The sequence below is a fragment of the Impatiens glandulifera genome, chromosome 4 (assembly GCF_907164915.1).
Source record: "Impatiens glandulifera chromosome 4, dImpGla2.1, whole genome shotgun sequence".
Lineage (NCBI taxonomy): Eukaryota > Viridiplantae > Streptophyta > Magnoliopsida > Ericales > Balsaminaceae > Impatiens > Impatiens glandulifera.
The window spans coordinates 16,921,951-16,943,732 of record NC_061865.1 but is presented as its reverse complement, the minus strand read 5'-3'; the positions used below and the strand labels follow the sequence as shown (position 1 = coordinate 16,943,732).

Here is a 21,782-nt window from a genome sequence, read left to right as displayed (position 1 = left end):
CCAATTGGAAGCACTGAAGAGCTATTTTTAATATTGAAGATTAATATTTGGATATTGTGTCAAGGTGGAGATTTGTTATTTTTTGGCACAATTAGAATCCCACATTGAAAGATGATGGGAGTGAAAGAAGTTTCTTAGTATATAAAAGAAACTATATTCACAATTAGCATAAATCCCACATCGGAAAATTATTAGAGTTGAGGAAGTTTCTTAGTGTATAAAAGAAACTCTTCTCTCTTTGGTTTATTGCATCCAATATTTGTATATTTTCTTCCTTATTAATTGATAGCCTTAGTGCTCAGAGACGTAGGTAACATTTTGGCGAACTCCGTTATCAAATTCTGTTAGTGTTCTGTTGTTTGTTTTTCTTCTTTTGTGTTTGTCATGGTTTTTCCCAACAAATATATTGTCCATTTCTTTGTCCATTTCTTTCTGCCACCTAAAAGAAATCCCTCATGAAACAAAACGAACATAATTCTATCCCATTGTTCAAAGTGGAGACAAAAGAATCATACACGACGGATATGGGTGAGTTCTAATACATAGAGGAGTTGACGAGTTGATATGTCAAGGTAAGACTAAGTCGGAGAAGTATATTGGAGCTTGACTGAGAAAATAAAAATTGTTCTTCAAGGGAAATTCCTCGACCAAACTTCAATCCGTTTCTCATATTTAATCTTCCCATTAGGAGGGAGAAATATTTGGTTAAAGTATAAGATCTCTTTGAATTGACAGGCTCAAATTGACCTTTCAACACTTCCGTACACACGATATAATTGGTTTCACTTAGGTTTGAATCTTACAATTGTTTAATCTATTATTTATTTATTTTACGTGGGGAATTTATTTTTTTAAATGTGATAACAAAAATAAAGCAATAAAAACTATATACTTTATTGTTAACTCCATAACTAACAACCCTCTTTCAATCTCATATGAGATTGAGAATTTAATGGGAGTTTGACATAAGTCTCTTTTTAAAAATAATTGATTAAATATAAACCACACAACTAAAAAGTCACCACCTATTTTTATTTAAAAAATTATGAAAATGATTTAGACATATACACGCAATGATCTATGAGTTCGGTGATTGGTTACGTGTGAAAATTGGGACAAACACTATCTCCCACAATACCCCGAAAGTTTCTACTACTACATTTTTGGCCTTTTTAAAATATATTATTATGCTTTACCTTTTAGTTTTCCATTTTATCTCATTTAACCTAATATTAAGGGTGATTGTCCATATTTGTATGATCTTTTGATTGTACTTTTAAGAAAAAAGTAATACAATCATATGTACAAACATCTAAAAGTATAAATAAAGCACAAGAATGGAAACCATGCATACATGTAAATAAAATCCTGTAAAAGAAAGAAATATTAGACAAGTATAACATGCATAAGCATTCACCAGTCTAAAAAATCATTTGTAGAGATTAAAATATTTTGTTATTATAAATATATCAATTTCATAATTTTGTACCCACGGTATATGAGTTATGACCCTTTAAAGTTGTGACAAAATAGAGGTTTTCGGCCAAGCGAGCCTTTAGCAAAATCAAAGATTAACATGGAAATTACTTAATTTCTTTTTAAATTTTTGGCCAAATCAAATGGCGTTTTTGGATATAACATGGTAACATACCATTTAATTAATATACAAAAATACACATATTCTTATGCTCTTGATATCAACCAAGGGTCTGGGAACATGGATTTATAAAACTAAATCTTTTTTTTCAAATTGGACGTTTTTTTATTAGTATTGAAAGAAAGAAAATGTGAATATAGTGAATTTTTAAATTATTTAATTTGGTTAATCTTTAATTAATTTACCAATTCAACGATTATAAAAACCAAAAATTCAAAAGTAATGTAAAATGGATTTATTAGAAATTAGAAATGTATACAAAAGAATTGAAATATAAAATTCCTTATAATAGTTATGGATATCCTTGAATGTTAAATAGGAGACCGAAAAATTATTTCGAGAATTTTTAGGAGAGCTACTAGGATATTTCTTAGATTTATGAGAATGTAAGCCAATGTGTGAAAGAAGTGTCCCTTCTAGCCTAAGGTATTTATAAGGAGCTCTAAAGAAAAGTGACATAATTCTAACCCCATGCTATATTTACATGTGAATCCTATATTTCATTTAGGAATAGGAATAGGAATAGGAATAGGAATAGGAATAGGAATAGGAATAGGAATAGGAATAGGAATAGGAATAGGAATAGGAATAGGAATAGGAATAGGAATAGGAATAGGAATAGGAATAGGAATAGGAATAGGAATAGGAATAGGAATAGGAATAGGAATAGGAATAAGAATAGGAATAGGAATAGAAATAGGAATAGGAAAAGGAAAAAATGGAATTAAATTTAACTTGTTTTTTTTCTATCTCCTTGTTGGAACACTATTCACCTCTTTGAACTTCTATAAATCTAGAAATATGTTTGATTGTCCATCTTTTTGATATACATATATAAGGCATCCTACTTCAATTTAGGAGGTCTACCACCATTATGTGACATATGGGTTACATCCAATACAAAAGTTATTAGTATACCACTTCTACAAATAATTTGTAATTATGCATCTCATCCAAGACCGGGATTTTTTTATCATGACTTCTGATCGTTGCATACCTTGATCTAATGTTGGACGAATATCATTTGATGTTGCACTTTGAGCAACAAAAGACGTCCTCTTCTTAGCCCTGATGGTTCAAGTCCATTGGGTTGTTAGGATGCTTTAGTTACATACATCAATGCACTTCCACTTGACACCTATCGTAATGATAAACGGCTCGTCTCACCAAGACATTCTCTTGAATTCTAAAATTTTTTATTCTCACTAGAATGTTCTAAAAACGCACCAATGAATCAAAAACATATTGCACTATAATTGGTTGAGCTTTATTGAAAATTTTTGGTATATTTGAATTCCATATGTTTCTCTGGTCACCTGGTTTTTATGAGTTCTCAATTAAAAGTTATGACCGTTTCAAATCCGTAAAAAAAAAAAACTTTTTGTTACAAGAGAAATGATGTTTTATCCTTGCTCCTATACTTCCTTAAATCAATTAATTTTTCATTTTTTTTTATTTTTCCGATGGGAAAAAACACTTACAAAACTAATATATATATATATATATATTATAAAATCAATTTATTTCAAAAGTTATTTATAAATTAATATATTAATTTATTTCAAAGACTTGGCCTTTTTCTAAAATAATTAATAATTTGTTTTTAGAGTTTTAATTGACACAATTTACTCACAAAGTTAATTATTTAAGGTAAAATAGTCAATATTAGTGTTAGGATTTAGATCGAGGATGGCGGACCGGGGTCCAGCCGGATAGTACTTTCTGATAACACTCAACAGTTGGCGTTAATTCAGTTAAGAATTAACACCGGTTTCAATACTACACAAACTGTCACAAACCCTTGAACCGAGTTCAAGTGCGGAAGTGGTTTGTTTCAGGTTGAAGCAACACACACACAAGATGGATAAAGATAGGATCTGGAGAGTATCGGTTTGGAGATTGTCGGTTAAGAATTAGTGATGCGGTAGGAATAGTATGGGTCGGTTAGAATATGGAACCGGTTAGAGTATGAAGAGTCGGTTAGAATATGGAACCGGAAGAAGGTAAAGTACGAGACAGGTTTTTATGGATGTTCGGAGATAAACTCCTAGGTCACCCCTTCTTCTCAAACCACGAGAAGGATATTCACTAAGGAATACACAAACACAGTACACGATCGAGTCTTATTGACTGCTCGATAATCACTCTTACAATTCTCACAGAAATTGTAACACAAACACACTCAAGCTTTGAATCTTAGAGAGATAAACACTTTGTAACTTGTTCTTGCTCTTTCTTGTTGTTCACAGACTTGTTAACTTGCTTGTTCAAAGACTTTCTTTTCAAAACTTATATGTTCAGCTTCTCCAGCTTCTCCTTTTATAGGTGAAAATGTGTCAACGGTCACATTTCTTCAACGGATAGCTTCAGAGGTTCAATATAGCATTAAATGCGGTTTAGGCTTCCGAGGCATGGAGCAGACCGGCTCTGTTTTTTCTTTTCTTGATTATGGCAACTGTCGGTTGGACAGTTTCCTGCACCTGGGAGATTGCTCCTTTGACTTGTACCAAAATGGTAACTGTTTCTTCAGGCAATCTTCTGCAGCCTGCAGCATATCATCAGACTTGTACCAATATAGTATTGTCACAGTCTGATCCTTTGATGTCATCTTCTGCATATACCCAAAGTGTTTGTTTGCACCAATTTGTAAACTGCTCTTTATTTGATATCTTTGACTTCTTTCTTTAAATGGTCTTCTCGTTTGGATTTGAATGCTTCATTCCAACTTATCAGGTTAGCCGGTTGTTCAATTTAACCGGACAGCTTCCGGTTCTAGATTTGTCTCTTCTGGCCGGTTTGAGATCTTTGTCGTTCAGGTTATTCTGTTCAACCGGATAGCTTCAGGTTGTTCATTGCTTCTTCTAGCTGGTTTGATTACTTGGCCGGTTAAGATTCCTGACCGTTTCTGCACAATAATTTTATTAAGTTAAGCTTTTTATTTAACCGATCAATTTTATCTAACAATTAGTTATAAATTATTTTTTTAAATTTAATTTATATAATAATAAATTATTTATTTATTCACTTAAAATCTATTTAAAATTTTAAATTAATTTTTTTAAAGTTTAATTGACAAACAATTTTCTAATAATATAATTATCGTATTTTAAAAAGATTAATAATAGCTTAAATTATTTCAATTTAACCTATTATGACCTTATTATTTACTAAAAATCTGAAATCAATTATTTTTGGAATCACACATCAATGACTCTGAAACTTGACTCTAAAACTGAAATAATTATTCATTTAATAATCCATGCAATGAGGTCATGTATTATAACAATATGTTCGAGATTTATCAAAATATATAAACAATTTAATTGGTGTAAAAATGAGTACCTATAGGCTACCACTTGATTTAGGTTTTGTCGTTTCCTTAAAAAAAAGTTAATATATATATATATATATATATATATATATATATATATATATAATTGAAGTGCTCACGAAGAAAATCTTTGTTGAGATTATGAAATCCTTTTCTAGAAAATAATAGTAATCAAACTTATTGTTTTTTTATATATTTTTGTTAGAGATTGTCTTTGAAAATAAAAGATTGTATCAATAAAACAATGTTATTTCAAACACAATTTTTCACTAGTGGTTAAGTTTAAATATATTAATATTAATATTAATTGTTTTCTAATCCATACCTACATTAAGGCGTTTTTAGGGAACTTTGTTTGTCACGTTTAGGTACATTTTTATAAGCTCTTTTAATGATTTTTTCAAAATAGAATATTAAAAGATAAAATTATGAAACTTTTTTCTATTTTTTTTTTAACTATATAGTATTAAATTTTATAAAAAATATTATAAAATAATTTTATGAATGAGAATTTTTAAACAAACTTACAAATTATAGAAAGATTAATAGAAATTTAATATAGTGAATATTAAATAAATGATAGTATTAAATTAAAATAAATAAATATACAAATTTTAAGTAAATGCAATTTAGAAATTATTACACCTTAATTATTTTCAGATTTATTTTGCCCCCTCAAATATAATGCAATTTAGAAATTATTACACCTCAAATATTTTTGAAACAAAAAAATGTGAATAAAAGATCTGGATTTTAGATAATTTGTCACACTTTAACAATAGTTTGAGTTCAAATTTGTTTATATTTGAACAATAAAATTTACACACTAAGTTGAATTGTATAGAATTTTAAATTCAAATTATAACCCAAATCTCAAAGGTTTTGTAAAACAGTTTTATGAAATTAAATTGAATAATTACCAAATTGAATACCAATTATCAAAATAAACATAAAAATGTGGGCATTAAATCACTCAAAGCACATCAACATTCATCATTTTCAACTTATGCAAATTATTTTCATTGCAAATTATTTTCAAAATATTTCTAGCACCTAACCTAAGTTTAAATCAAACTCATTTCAAAATCGAAGCCAAATAAATAAGACGTTTTTTCACAACCTCATTTACTTTAGAAAGTTTAATTCTAAATTTAATGCATTATTATGTATATGATCCTCAGCATTATTAATATAACAAGTTCACTTTATATATATTAAGAGTATCAAAATGTTTAGGCCTTATTGTACACGTTTCAAATCGAACAACCTATTTTTAAAATTATATTTAAATCAACTTCGAAAAATAACAGATGAGAAAACAAAAGAGTAGATTCGATTATAATTCAGTTTTGACTTTGACAATTTAAAGTAATTTAGACTTCGAGAGTCGCCATTTAATTTTTTTCACAAAATTTGGAAAATAAATATTTTTAGCATGTAACAGACACTATTATTAGAGATTCTGTAAATAAAATAGGTTCGGTGTTTGATTGCATTTGAGAAATGGTAACAATGTACCATTCATTATCTCTAATACATAATTTTGGCATATTTTAGGAATATTTTCACCTTTAAAGGGTAAACGAATGAATGAATTTCAAAATTCGATTCCAAACCAATTTTTTGAAATTTCATAAACTTGTTTTCTCTTTTTTAATTATAATGAATCCTTAACAAGAGGATTGCCTATAAATAAAAGAAATGAATATGAATTATTTATTTTAGTAGACTTAATTTCTTAAACTTTATTTCTCTTGGAATAAATTGGAATTTAGCTTAATTGTTCTTTTCTTCTAAAATAGCTATGAATTGATTGAAGAGAACGCATGATGATTCAAATTGAAAAACATGACTAATTGAATTGTTAATTCACTTTGAATGAGGTCAATTCTTGATTATTTTGAATGATCACGTGCTTTCATATCTTGGTTGATACTTGAACATGATATCATGAAAACATGTTTTCAAGGATATTCATGTTTGCTTTAGTTTTCATATCTTAGTTTATAGTTGAACATGATATCATGATAACATTCTTTAAAGGTCTTCAATTTGCTGAATGTGAAGTGGATGTTTTGAAAGATATGCATGTTTGCCTTTGGGCTTCATTTGAATGATGAAGATTTTTATAAACATGAGAAATGTTTTGAATGCTTTAATGATATATGAGATACTTGTTTATGTCTTATCTATTGATGATCTTGGTTCAATATTCATGAAAATGTTCTTGACTTGATTCAATTTCAGTTAAGTTGATTATATAATTTGTATGATTAGTTAAATTTGATGTTCTTAAATGATAAGATGTTTTGTATTGATAATTTGATGATAGAAATTATAAAATATTATGACATACAAATGAATAACAAAAAATACTTAGAAAATATAGTAAATCTATTTTACTTTCTATAGGTATATTAATCTCTAATACAGTTGTGATGATCATAAAATTAGTTTTATCATCAAGGTTTTTAATTATCATAAAATAGGATAATTGTGTATATGAATTTGTTTTAGTTTGTTCTTTTTTCTTTAAAGAGTTTCAAACAAAATATTTCTCTTAAATTAATAGTTTGTGTATAATTTTTTTTCTTATTACAAATCATTTGTTATAATTTGACATATTGTAACACGAAATATTGTCTTCATTTTTATTTAATAAAGTATTTTTAGATGTTGTTCTCTCAATAATGATAGGATAGAATAAAAGGTAATATGTTCGAGTATTTACACTCCCAACATTTAAAAAACAAATTCGAATAAATTAGATTAATTGTAATGATTTATCATAAAAAACATAAATTCAAATAATATTTTAAATAATAAAACTTTTTCATCGATACTATTTATTTCAATTTCGCATTTGCTTATTCTTTGTTCATCACTTGTAACTGTTTTATAGCCATTTACAACATCTCAAAATTCTAACTTTTCAATTTTCAAAGACTATCTCCTACTAGAAGAAACTCAAGAAACGGCTATGTAGGATTAAGGCTTTAGACGATCTTTCATTTTCTTTTCTTAATTAATTTATAACTTTGAAATTGTCAAAACAATCGAATTATTACATGAAAACGTTATATAAACTATAAAAACCATCTCAAAATCTATATTATAATTTCTTGGAGTTATGGAACTTAAGTTATTAGGTCACAAAGTTTAGGAAAATTGAAAACATATTCCAAACAAATCTTAAATGGTGAAATTATTTATTTGTGTTAAAATAACTATTCTAATACATTTTTCTATTTTTGTAGGATTTAAAATAAAAATTATTTCAGACATTTAAAATGAAAAATAATTTAAAAGAAGCAAATAGTCTCTTAGCACCGCGCCCAATCGGACTTAAGAGACATACTTGGAAGTTGGGATGGACTAAGATACCAACTCCATGGGCTTATGCTCGGCCTATCGAGAGGCTTGGAGCATGTTAGGAAAGCGGAGCTAGGCTAGGGAGACAAGGCATGGTCTAAAAAGTGGAATGGGAGGTTAGAGGTTTTAATCATGTCTTCCACATTTATTATTTTCTTTATTTTTAGTTCAACACGCCTTTGGATGTAATGACAACCAAATACACGAATGGTTAAGTTGGGTTAAGATTTTTTAATGTTTAAACTGGTTTTGATAATTTAGCAGACTTCTCAAAGTCAACGCACGTGGTTAGATGGAGCGTCTAGAAGGCTGTTAGATGGGGTGCGTCTAAGTAGATGGCATCTAGAGGAAGATAGACGTCTAAAGGTTGGGCATCTAAAGCAGATGAGAGTCTAGACAGTTGGCAACCACGATCTCAAGAATCTTTTCCTGTTGTACTACTAGTATCTCATGGATAGTACATCCAACGGAAAGAGGACATGTGTCCAAAAGGAGGATTCGATCGTCAGTGCTTTTCAAGTATATAATTAGCTGTCTAAAGACAATGGACAAATTGTTGGCTGAAAATATAAGACAGAAGCTGAAGCTCTCTCTTTCTAATTGAATCACCAGATTTCTACAAGCTTAATTTCTTGAATCAACTTACTCTCTCTAGATATTTTATTCTCAAGTGTATTTTGTAAATCATTACGTGAAGTTGAGAGATAATTTACTGGACTATTTGATAGTCATTAACAGTGTGTTGTAAGTTGAACAAAGGTTGTTTTGTTCAACATAGAGTTATCTAGATCAGTGAGTTGTATTCAATTCAAAGTATCTAGTGATATCCTTCTAGTTGTGAAAGAATGGGTGACGTATGAGGGTTTTCTCTGAACATCCATAAACAACTCGTTGTATTCTTTACTTTCTGTCATTCATCTTTCATTGGTTCAAAGCTTCAAATACGACGAACATTTCCGCACTTGAATTTGTTTCAAGAGTTCGAAGGATTTGCGAAGAATAGAAACATATTTTAACTTCTAACAGAGTTAAAATCGAACTGAAGTATATAAGTTGTTAACAATAGTTAGACCCTAGTCTATATTGGTGACACCGATCCCATCAAGTGGTATCAGAGCCTCGTTTTTTATTCTCAAACACCAAAAGAATCTGAATCATTTCGATGGCCGCTACAACTAATGTTCCCATGTTCTCAGAGGAAAACTATGTCGTGTGGAAGGCGAGAGTCCACGCTCATCTAGCTGCTATAGATGATGACATGTGGTTTGTCATCACCGAAGGTCCAATAAATATTGAGAAGGCTAGATCTGAGTGGACCAGTGAAGATGAGAGAAAGAACAACCTCGACAACATACCAAAAGACATTCTCTATAAGACATTGGATGATAACATATTACACAAGATCATCACATGCCCCACTACCAAAGATATTTGGGAGAAACTGACTCAACTGTGAAAGGGCAACGAGCAAACCAAAGAAAACAGACTCATGGTTGTCACACAATAGTTAATAACCTTAAGATGCGTCTTGGAGATACGATGACTGAGTTCGATGAAAGATTCAGTAAGGTTATCACTTCTCTATCCTCTCTAGGCAAGACTTACAGCAACATAGAGGTTGCAATCAAAGTCATGCGTGCTTTACCCAGAGAGTGGAATATTAATACGATGGCAATGAGAGAGTCTAAAGACCTCAATAAGATGGAACTTTTTAACTTGTTGGACGATCTGAAGGCCTATGAGTTCGATTTGAACTTTAAAAATGAAGAGGAGCACCCCACATCCACCATCATAACAAAGGCATTGGTGATCGCTGAGGAGCCATCTACTTCCACTACTGTGAAGGCTGCTGCTAAGCATATTAGCAGCGATGCCATGACTCTTTTCATGAAGAAAGTCCGCAAATTCATGAAGAAGAGACACTTCAAGGCGGAAAACAGCAAGCCGAAGCGAGATGAGAAAAAGAAAGATAATAACAAGAAAGAGTTGAATATTGTCATGGTGGATGAAAGCAAAGCCAAGTGGGCCGACAACAACTCAGATGATTCATCATCCAACGATAGTGATGATGAAGAGGTCACTTGCTTCATGGCAATAGAAGAAGAAAACTTTGAGGAATCTGATGTATGTGATTTCTCTCCAGAAGAGTTTACACGAGATGAATTAGTGTATGCACTCAATGACATGGTCATTGAGTACAAGAAACTGTCAGACTCTTTTGATGAACTAAATTTTAAAAACAAATGTGACAACACTTCTTCATCTCAAAACAATGATTCTGAAGTTTTTGAAACCAAAATGGTTGAGCTCTCATCTGAGAATGAGAAGCTAAAGGAAAGGTTCACTCTATTTTCTGAAAAATAACGTTTGACATATGTGGTCAGTTCCTAGACAAAGTCTAGAGATATAGTCAGACAGTAGATAAGTGTGCTGAGGCCTGCCGGATGCAAATCCGGTTTAGGATTTGACAATGCTATCCCAGATCATTCATCTAAGAAGTTGAACCCATTGGAAGACAAGCTTAAGTCTATAAGCTTTGTCAAAGAGAGTTTAACTGGGAATGGAACTAATCCATGTTGTGATGAGCTAACCTTAAAGGATGATATTACTTATGTTCTTCCAACTGTTAGCTGACTGAAACTTAAGATGGAAGCAGCCAGCAAGTCTGGCATATTAAAACCTAACAGGAAGTCAAGGAGTTTTAGACAAAAACCATCCTCTAAGGTTAACAATTCAACTGCTAGCAAAAAGACGTCTGTTAAGCCTAAATCATACGCACCGATCACAGCGCAACATGGGAAATCCATAAAAATAATCAAAGTACGGATTCCCAAGAGACTAATAAGCCACGGACCCAAAGAAAAATGGGTACCAGATTCGTTATTGTCTTTGAATACAAGTAAAAACAAGAAAGCATCTTAGAAGGCTCAAATGGCATCTGGACAGCCAGCTACTCGGACATAGCATATAACAATCAACAGCCTGAAGTGGCTGACATCTTCTCAAAACCACTTCTCGAGTCTAAGTTTTCTTACCTTAGAAATATTTTTAGGATTGTTGGATTACGATAATGCCTAGATTATGTTTAAATCATGAACTCACCTAGTTTTTATAATTTAGCTTAAATAATCAAAAAGGGAAAAAAATGCTGGGTTAAGATTTTTTTAATGTTTAAACTAGTTTTGATAATTTAGCTTAAATAATCAAAAAAGGAGAAATTGTTGGGTTAAGATTTTTAATTGATTTAAAAAACTTAACAATTTTGATTTGATGATTGATGAAATGGTTTTTGATAGTAAATGGATAAAACTAAGTTCAATAATTGTTAGTCATATCAAATATATAAATATATATTTAAATATCAACATCGTCTGTGGTGTAGGCACAGTTCAAAGTCAACGTGCGCGAGCAGACGTTTCAAGTCAACGCACATAGTTAGATGGGGCGTCTAACGCGTGGTTAGATGGGGCGTCTAACGCGTTGTTAGATGGGGTGTCTAATGCGTCTAAAAGGTTGTTAGATGGGGGTGTGTTTAAGTAGATGGATGTCTAAGATGATCAGATGAGCAGATGGACGGCTAAGATGATCAGATGGCATCTGAAGGAAGATAGACATCTAGAGGTTGGGCATCTGAAATAGATGAGTGTCTAGACAGTTGGCAGCAGAGTCCTCCAGGAAGCTGGCAGCAGAGCTCAACAAATGAACAACTTCCACGTACACCATAATTCAAATTGCATGTACTGCATTGTACTACCACGATCTCAAGAATCTTTTCCTGCTGTACTACCCAGTACCTCATGGATAATACATCCATCGGAAAGAGGACATGTGTCCAAAAGGAGGATTCGAACGTTAGTGCTTTTCAAGTATAATTAGTTGTCTAAAGACAACGGACAAATTGTTGGCTAAAAATATAAGACAGAAGCTGAAGCTCTCTCTTTCTAATTGAATCACCAGATTTGTACAAGCTTAATTTCTTGATTCTATTTACTCTCTCTATATATTTTATTCTCAAGTATATTTTATAAATCACTACGTGAAGTTGGGAGATAAGTTACCAGACTATTTGATAGTCATTAATAGTGTGTTGTAAATTGAACAAAGGTTGTTTTGTTCAACATAAAGTTAGCTAGATCAGTGAGTTGTATTCGATTCAAAGTATCTAGTGATATCCTTTCGGTTGTGAAAGAAGGGGTGACGTATGAGGGTTGGTCCAAACATCCATAAACAGCTCGATCTATTCTTTACTTTTTGTCATTCATCTTTCATTGGTTCAAAACTTTAAATCCGACGAACATTTCCGTACTTGAATCTGTTTCAAGAGTTCAAAGGATTTGCGAAGAATAAAAATAGATTTTAACTTCAAATAGAGTTAAAATCGAATTGAAGTATATAAGTTGTTAACAATAGTTAGACCATTGTCTCTATTGGTGACACCGATCCTATCATGTTGTCTCAAATCTTGGGTCGTCATCTTTGCTCATTAGGAATTAGGAATTTTCAGGTCTAATGAAAAGCAATCTTCTCATGTATCTCCTTTCTCGCGACATTAGATGTAGATGTAGGGAGATTGATTCTAGAATGGTAACTTCTTCTGTTGATCAAAATATTTTAATTGTACAGTAAAAAACTATTTAAATTAATATTCGATAAATTAATAAACACTCAAAAATAATAAAATTTTCCAACGTAAAAAAATATTAAAAAACTTGATAAAATAATGAGATAATATTTTGTCGGGAGATCTCATAATAATTTTTAGTCGCAAAAAATTCATAAATTAATAATTCTTAGAAACTGAAACATATATATTATACTCTATTAAAATATGATTCAATAGTTGTCTAGTTTCCTTTAAATTTCAAGTACATTTGGAGTTAATCTCTAATTTTTCTTATTGTATTCAATAGCTCATGTATTATATATGTGTATTCATGTAATTTATATACGGTATGAAAAACTTACTTAATAATACATTCACATTTGTTCATCTTGTTTATATTTATAGTAGTACTTAAAAAGTCATTTAATACTTAAAAAGTCATTAATAGTGCTAAGTTTGGAGTCTCAATGTTCGCTGCAACGTAATTTTAAGAAGCGTAGACTAATTTGGTTTTTTGTTTGGTATGTATAATTACTTATTTTATACGGATATATGAATTATATATTGAATCGGTTAAAAAATCTTTAAATTAAAAATTATTAACTCTAGGGATTCCGACATTATTAATTTAAAAAGTTTCTACCATATATTGAATTGGTAATTACTTTTAGTTTTTAAGAGAATGCATATTTTTTTTTTTAATTATAACTAGTTTTTTCAATTTCCCATTTTATTATTCTTTGTTCAACAAAAGATTTTTAATAACTGTGTTACTACTTATTTATTACTCTCTCAATATCAATATTAGATTGTTTCTAACTTACAACTCTGTGCGTTCTTTGTTAAGATTATGTTACCTCATTAAATAGATTTAGAATAAGACATTGAGATTGAAAGACATTTATGTTTATGTGATACTTATTAAATTTAATTGAATAATGTCTCGTAGCAACATTTATATCATTTTTATTTATTTCTTTATTAGAATACGATCAATTTGACAAAATTTGTCATTATAATTTTGGTGATTATATTTATATTTTGATAGTCCTTATTATTATGCATTTAAATTATGTTATCAAAACACTTTGTCATTTTAATTGTTAATTTTCAATAAAATTATTGAATTTCCTTTATATATTTGTATTGACATCGTGTTTTTATAAATTTGACCATCGTTTTATGCTGTCCGAAAAGATTAAAAAAAATTAGTATCGGAAATTTTGAATTTATTTTTATATTCAAAATAAAGTTATATTATTTTATCTTTGAAAAATAAAGTACATTTTTATAATAAATTTTATTTGTTTTATTATATAATTGAATTTAATATTGACTAACTAATAAATCATTGATACAATTGTAAAGTTTGAAAAATATTGGATAAAATTTTATTTTACATTTGGTGATATATAACACAATTGTTATTTAAGGCTCGAACTTTGAGTGATTTTACCTAAAGGCTCGAATTTTGAGCTGAGTCATTTATGACTCAAACTATTCAACATTTAACCATTTAATTTATATAATATTATTTTATTTTTAATTAATTGACACATATTCGTGTACAATAGTTTCAGGACAAGCAAAATGGGATTCTTATTCTTCCCCAATCATGCTTGTGTTGTTCACTTGTAACTGTTGTATAGCCATTTACAACCTCACCAAATTATACATTTAATCTTAAAAGTCCTATCTCCTATTTAAGTGTAAGAAGAAACTCAAGAAATTGCTAAGTAGGATTCAAGGCTCTCGCAAGCTTCTCCATTGTTTAGCAAATTTTAATGAGGAAGAAGATAGAGAAAAAAGAATGTGTTTATAAAAAAAAACTTATTTTCATGTGTCAATTAATTAAAAATAAAATAATGGCACATTAATTAAAATAGACAGAGAAAATATCATCAAATATCAAATTGTTTAATAGGTTGAGTTCAAAGTTCAGACTTCAGGTCCAATTTGAAGATTTATTTATAAAAGAAAGCAAGCCCAAAGTAAATTTCATAATGATTTTACCCTAATAATTTTTTTTCTTTTTCTCTTGGAGTCTGGCCGCCGTTTCACTTTTCTTTGTATTTTCAATCTCCTCTCCAATTATAAAAGGACATAGACCTAAGTAAACTTCACATTGTTTTTTATTCTTATTAGCAACCCAACCCAACACATCTAATCGTTTCTCTTATTCCTTGTGCGGTTCTTATCTGTGGTCGTCTTCTCTCTTCTTGTTGCCCGTGTTCTCCTTTTCCTGTTTCCGATTGATCTCTGGCCTTCTTTTTCTCTTCCTATTGTAGTTTCAATTTCTGGTCATCTTCTCCTATTCTTCTTGATGTAGTTTTGATCTCTGGCGGTGTTCTCATATTCTCGTTGTGGCTCAGATCTCTTGTCATTTTCTCCAATTCCTCCTACATACCGTAGTTTCGATCTTTCTACCTACCGCGGTTTTGATCTTTGATAGTTTTTCCTGTAATGTCAAGATTAAAATATAATTCAAGCGTATTTGCTAAAGAAGTTTATGTCTAGGATGTCTATCATGGTATATATAGTTTAAAAGGTTTTGAGCTGAAGCCCACGATGTAGTTGGCACATGGACCATGGACCGTCGAATGTGATGAATGGTAGCTCCACAGGGCAAGATCGCTGATGTGAAGGAGATTGTTCAACATTGTGTCTCATAATTCATCGGCCTGATAACTGATAAAGCTAACATGCAAAGGTGAGTCATAGAATTATTACGGGATGACATTCTGTGGGCCATGACCAAGTTAGAGCTCGATGATTATGTTAACCCACCCTCCCTCTACATATATTCCCTTATCTTTATTATGTGTGTTCAATAAACATGCAAGTAAATATTAGTTTGACTTAGTCAATTCAAAGTAATTTAGACTTGAGAAACAAACATGCAAGTAAATATTAGTTTGACTTAGTCAATTCAAAGTCATTTAGACTTGAGAGTAGTCATTGAATTTTTCTCAAAATTTAGAAAATAAATGTCCTCTATGATTTCAATATCTATGATTTTAATATTGGTTTGGGTGAAAAACATGGTTTTAAAATAAAATATTATTTTAAAAAATTTTGATAACACCTTACCACCTTTTAAAATTAATTATAAAAATAATTAATTTTATTTAAATTTTAATAATTTAGTAATTTGCGGTAATCAAATGACGATTTGAATATCATAAAATCCTAGTTAAATTAATTAAACATAATTAATTTGTCAAAGATTATTTATTTGAAGACTAACCAATTGATTTTAAGAAAATCAATTAAAAAAGAGTGTACGTGTACAAATGTATTTTACACTATAGTTTTGTTTTGGTTCGAAATTTAGTGATACTTGTGAAAGAGTTTTCGCGCTTCATCCTACATACATATTTTTTATAAAGGGTCTCTACTTATAAACTTGAATTTTGAAAATCGATTGTATAACTTTTGAGTTTTAACCGATTATTCTTTCGATCCTAGTCATTCTTTTAGGTTTTCGCATTATTTGAAATATTAAAACAACAATATTTAAATGATAGTATATGTTGTTGATGATAACGTAGGAGGAATATACCTGAAGAATATCAGTCAATTTTAGGGGTTTTAGGGTTTAGAAATAAACGTCAAACAAAGTCTTTGACAAAATATTTGTTTGTGAAACATCCAAAAATATTTTGAAATCATTTTCCAATCTCTTGGGATTTTTAGAAAATAAATTAGGGTACCAAAATATCAAAAAAAAAATTGGATTTTAAAAAGTGGAACCAAATAGGCCTTAGGACCGAAGTCCTAGGCTCTAGGTTCGATTTTATCGGTCGAGGCCCAAAGACCCTCGGTCTAGGTCGAGGAGCCTCTCGATCGAGGCTCACGGTCTTTTTTTATAGGTGCCGAAGTCCCTCGGCTGAGGTGTTAAGGACTCTCGGTCCTTGGCTAAGATCCTTAGTTAGGGTCTATAAACCCCTCAACATAGGCTAGATATGGGCTAAGTCCATAGGTCACGGGTTCAGGAACTCTCGGTCTTGGACTTAGACCTCTCGGTCTTAGGGTTAGACCTCTCGGTCCTGCGTTCGGGATTTTCTATCCCGAGTTTAGACCTCTTGGTCCTATAGTTCAGGATTCTCGATACATGACTCGGACCTCTCGGTCCTAGCTTAAGAACATCGGTCGGACCGTTCGGTCTTAGCTCAAAAACATTGGTTGGACCTCTTGGTCTTATTGAAATTCTCAGTCTTAGGTGTCGATCCTAAGTTCATTTTTTCTCGGTCCTAGGTCTCAGCCCGAACGAAGGGTGTTCGGTCGGACCTCTTGATCTTCAGTCAGATATCTCGGTCATCAAGAACATCAACGTTGTAGTTTTTGCAACTTTGATTTGAGCTCGAATTCTCTAATCCGAGGGCTTGGGTAGCTTCACAAAGTATTTGGGAACATGTTGATCATTATCTCAAGGTATCAATCTACCTAGATGATGATAAATTTGTTCAAAATAGTTTATGATCAAAATTTGGGTTTTTGATTTTAAAATTGTTTTAATATGTAAGGAGTTATCCAATAAATTTCTTATACTACATATACTTGATTATACCAAAACAAAAACACTGACTGCTTCTTTGAACCAATCAAAGAACTCAAAATTTTCAAATATTTTTAAAATTTTGATTTTGATCAAATATGATCCAAACAGTTTCCCTTTCATCATTACAATCATGTTGGGAACCTGGGTTGTGATTTAACAAAAGTAACCCAAGAACAACAAACCCGATTTTTGGGTTTTTGTTTTTAAGATCAATTGATTAGTTCTATCTTATGTACATAGTTTCTAAATGATCATATGATCAATATTCAACCATAAGACATCATAAATAAAAGGCATATAAGCTTACGCAATTTGAAATACAAAAAATTTAAATTGTAAATATGAATTAGAGGGTGATTGAAACCTTATCAAGGATAGGATAACATTTCTTGATCATTAGAGAAGCTTTTGGGATGCTCAGATCCAAGCTTTAAGACCTCAAACAAAAAATTTGAAAAATCTGAAAATTTCAAGCCTTAATGGCCGATTTTTGATTTTAATCAATTTAAAGGTGTAGAGTGGGTTCCTCCATTTCAGAATGACTTAGAAGGTGTATTTATAGCTACCCTGAGTCGATGGAGACTTCAAGTGGGCTGAATCAGCCAAAAACTATTATTAGCATTTTGACTATTCTTTCGGTCACTTGATGATATAGGGATGAATCACCCCTATATGAGTAGTACAAATGATCAAATTATAGGAAGGTTGAATGTTGATGACACAAAAGTAATCCTAAAAGGGATGTCGTCTACTCGGAAGGTGCTTCAAGGCAACCCATTATCTCTCGACGAGAGGTGTCAAAACCTCTAAAACACATGTCATAAGGTATGATCCTTTCTCTGGATATGCCTATCTTCTTAAGAGTCCTCCAAGGGCATATGTTGTGAGTGGATCCATTGTCTATTTAGACCATTGAAATGGCCTTTCCCTCTATTTGCATAGAAATGTAGAGGGCTTTGTCATTATTTAGTTCGGCTGTTGGAAGATCTCTATCCTCAAAGCCTATCATGTTATGTTGGGAACTAGAGAATATGATCCCTACTAGTTCCCTCTAGGGTAATGTTAGTAGCGATGCTGACTATGCTTAATTCTTTGAGAACTGTTTTCCTATGCTCGATATAGTACATTAGTTCTAGCTTCCTCTGTTTCTTCTGTCTTCTGCCTCCTTTTTTTAGTGGTTTTCTTCTGTGCCTAGTGAACCTCGTGTCCCAAGATCATCTAGCTTCCTGTCTCGTATGATTCGATTAAGTGATTCAGATGTTGGATTTTTCCCAAAGGAGAATCTGTTGGCTTTGATAACAGAGGATGTGTGTGTGAGAGAGAAACGAGTTGGAAAAGAAAGAATGGCAAAATATATTTTTCTGATTTGCCATGGCCTGTTTGATTTGTTTATTTTTGGGTCTAGGCATCTGCGCCCTGTTTGGTTTGGGGTTTGGGCATTTGCACCGTTTGGTTAAGCGGTCTACACAATTCCTCTATTTTTTTTTCAATCTTCACAACAAATGAAAAAGATAAAATATTAATTTTAATTATAATATTTTTATTTTTTTAAAACTAAGTCCAAATTTTAGTTATAAATGAGGTATGAAATCCAATTGTCTACAAGTAGAAAAAATAATAATAAATTATTTATATTTAAAAATAAAAATTGATCAAAAGTCACTTTTTTTCATAACTTTTCACTAAATTTTTTATTTATTTAATTCAATCAAATATTTTATATCAAATAAAACCACTCTCACTTTTTTTTTAGTTTGACCAATTTTTTTAAAGTGGATGTGATATTGATAATTATTAAATGTTAATGGTAGATCTACATTTTAAAATATATTATAATATTATATTATTATTTTAAATAAAATTAATAATTTATCTTATTTTAAAAAAATTATTATATTAATTTTACAAGTATCATTGAATAAAAGTATTGAAAAATAATAATAAAAAAATCAATAAAATAAATTAAAAAGGTTAAAATATAAAAAAGTAAAAAATATTTAAATTAAAATTATATTAACTTAAAACTGATATTTTTTTAAGTTGGTAAAGTATATTTAATAATATAAAAAAATCTACAACAATTTCAAAATTATACAAAGTTCAATGAAAGGATATTTAATTATTTTTAAAAAATAATATAATCTAAAAATTTATCAATTTTTTGTATTTACTTTTTAATTAAAAATATTTTATCTAATTTAATTATATTTCTTATATAAAATAAAAATAAAAATAAATAAATATTTTATTTTGATAATTTTATAAATAATTGTGATCCTTATATACTATTAATTTGATAAAATTAGAAATAATTGTAAATATACTTAGTTTAGGACCTTAGGTTATGGATGCATGATTAATAAGAATAAGCTAAATAAATGATCATATATCATTGTATCATTAGTGTGGTAATATAAATCAAAATAATATCATATTATAAGATAAATTACTCCAAGTCCCAGTCTAAAGAATGATCTCATTCAATTTTTGATTTATTAGAAGCTTTAATTAGTTGAGGAAAGTTATGAAAGAAGCCAAAAAGTAGAAAGTGACTAAACAAAATGAGATAATTAGGAACTAAGATCTACTATTGCTTTTTTTTATATATATATTCTTCAAATTATTTTACTTTTATATATATATATATATATATATATATATATATATATATATATATATATATATATATATATATATATATATATATATTTGGTAATTAATTGATGTGTATAATAATTCTAAAAAATAAATATTATAATAACTATTTTAGTTAAAGAACATGAGATCTATAAATCAATTAATCGAAACTTATTATCACATAAATTAAACTATTTAGAATGAATTGTTGCAAATTAATAAATTACTCAATTCGAAATGTATTAATTTTAAATTTTAAACAACTGAAAAACTTTAACTTCTAATAAAAATAAAACATTTTCTATACAAACTAATACCCATAATCAAATAAAAATAAAATCCCTAAAAAATTGAAATCTTCCCCTTCAAATATAAATATTAAATTGGATAACAATAAGATAATTGGCTAAGAACTTTTGTCTTTATTTTTATTTATTTGAATGTGAATAGATATAAAAGTTAAATAAATAGGAATAATATTTAATTTATCTTACTTTTTTTTATTATGGATATTCTTGAAACCAATCAAGTAAAATGTCCAAAAGTAAGATGACTTGGTAACTAGCATTAAATTATTTTATAGGATGAAATGATCTATAAAATAATGACATTACCTTGAACTTGATATTAGAATTTTACCAACATAACTATGGAGAACAAGGGTTCAAGTTCAAGAGGTAAATTAAATCTATAAACTTGAATCTCCTTTAGTTACTTTCTAAAAATATTTACCAAAATGTAGTTCATTGATTTGGGTATATAAATTTTGTTGAATTTATTTATTTAATTATTAAAAAACGAAGATTTTTCTATTTCAGCTTCTGCGGCGCCACCAACGGAGCTATTCATACCAGTGGCAAATTTGGTGAGGATCATGCGGCGTGTGGTACCGCCACATGGAAAGATTGATGACGATGTGAAGAAGATTGTTCAACACTGTGTCTCAAAATTCATTGGCCTGATAACTGCCGAAGCTAACATACATTGTCAGAGCGAGAGTCGTAGAACGATTATCACCGATGACATTCTGCAGGCCATGGCCAAACTAGGGTTTGATGATTATGTTAACCCACTTTCCCTTTACATGTTCCGTTATCGTGAGGCGGAGTCATTGGGGATGACAAGACGACCCGTCATGACTTTGGGGCCAATTCTAGACCCAACGGGCAATCCAGTTTTGCAGGCCCATGATGTAGTTGGGTCGCATGGACCGTCGAATGTGATGAATGGCAAAAGAGGAAGGGACGGTTCTTCTCGCTCAAGTGACCCTAATGTTGGACCTGGACCTGGACATGGACATGGACTTAGACTAGAAGGTCCTAATTGATAGCTTCAATTTTGGAAATACATGGTAATCCTAATGAAGTAACCAAAAACAATACTTGATTATGTGTATTCAATAAACATGAATGCTGATATATATATATATAATGATGCTTAATTTTAAAAGTGTCCGGATTGTCGGGTCGAGAGCTGTGGTTAATTTGGATACTTGGATCGGATTGTGGGTTGACCCGTTTTTAAATTTAAAACGGTTAAAAATAAAATTAAAAATGCTAGAGGTATGTTTCGAACTTGCAACCTAACAAAACATTTACAACTCTTTAACCAACTAGGCTAC

General features: G+C 30.1%; 1 protein-coding gene across 1 annotated transcript; it reads left to right on the top strand.

Moving 5' to 3' along the window:
• The first annotated feature begins 20,810 nt into the window (after positions 1-20,810).
• LOC124934831 (nuclear transcription factor Y subunit B-4-like) lies at positions 20,811-21,488 on the top strand. The gene is made up of 2 exons (XM_047475330.1): positions 20,811-20,838; positions 20,980-21,488. Exons 1-2 carry the CDS (start codon positions 20,811-20,813, stop codon positions 21,486-21,488), a joined length of 537 nt encoding a protein of 178 aa, XP_047331286.1.
• Positions 21,489-21,782: the final 294 nt, after the last annotated feature.

What these genes read in the sequence shown, in the direction of transcription:
- LOC124934831 (XM_047475330.1), top strand. Translation starts at nt 20,811, where the DNA reads ATGGAGAACAAGGGTTCAAGTTCAAGAG. An exon ending in CAAGGGTTCAAGTTCAAGAG is followed by an intron (nt 20,839 to 20,979) that starts GTAAATTAAATC and finishes TTTCTATTTCAG; the next exon opens with CTTCTGCGGCGCCACCAACG.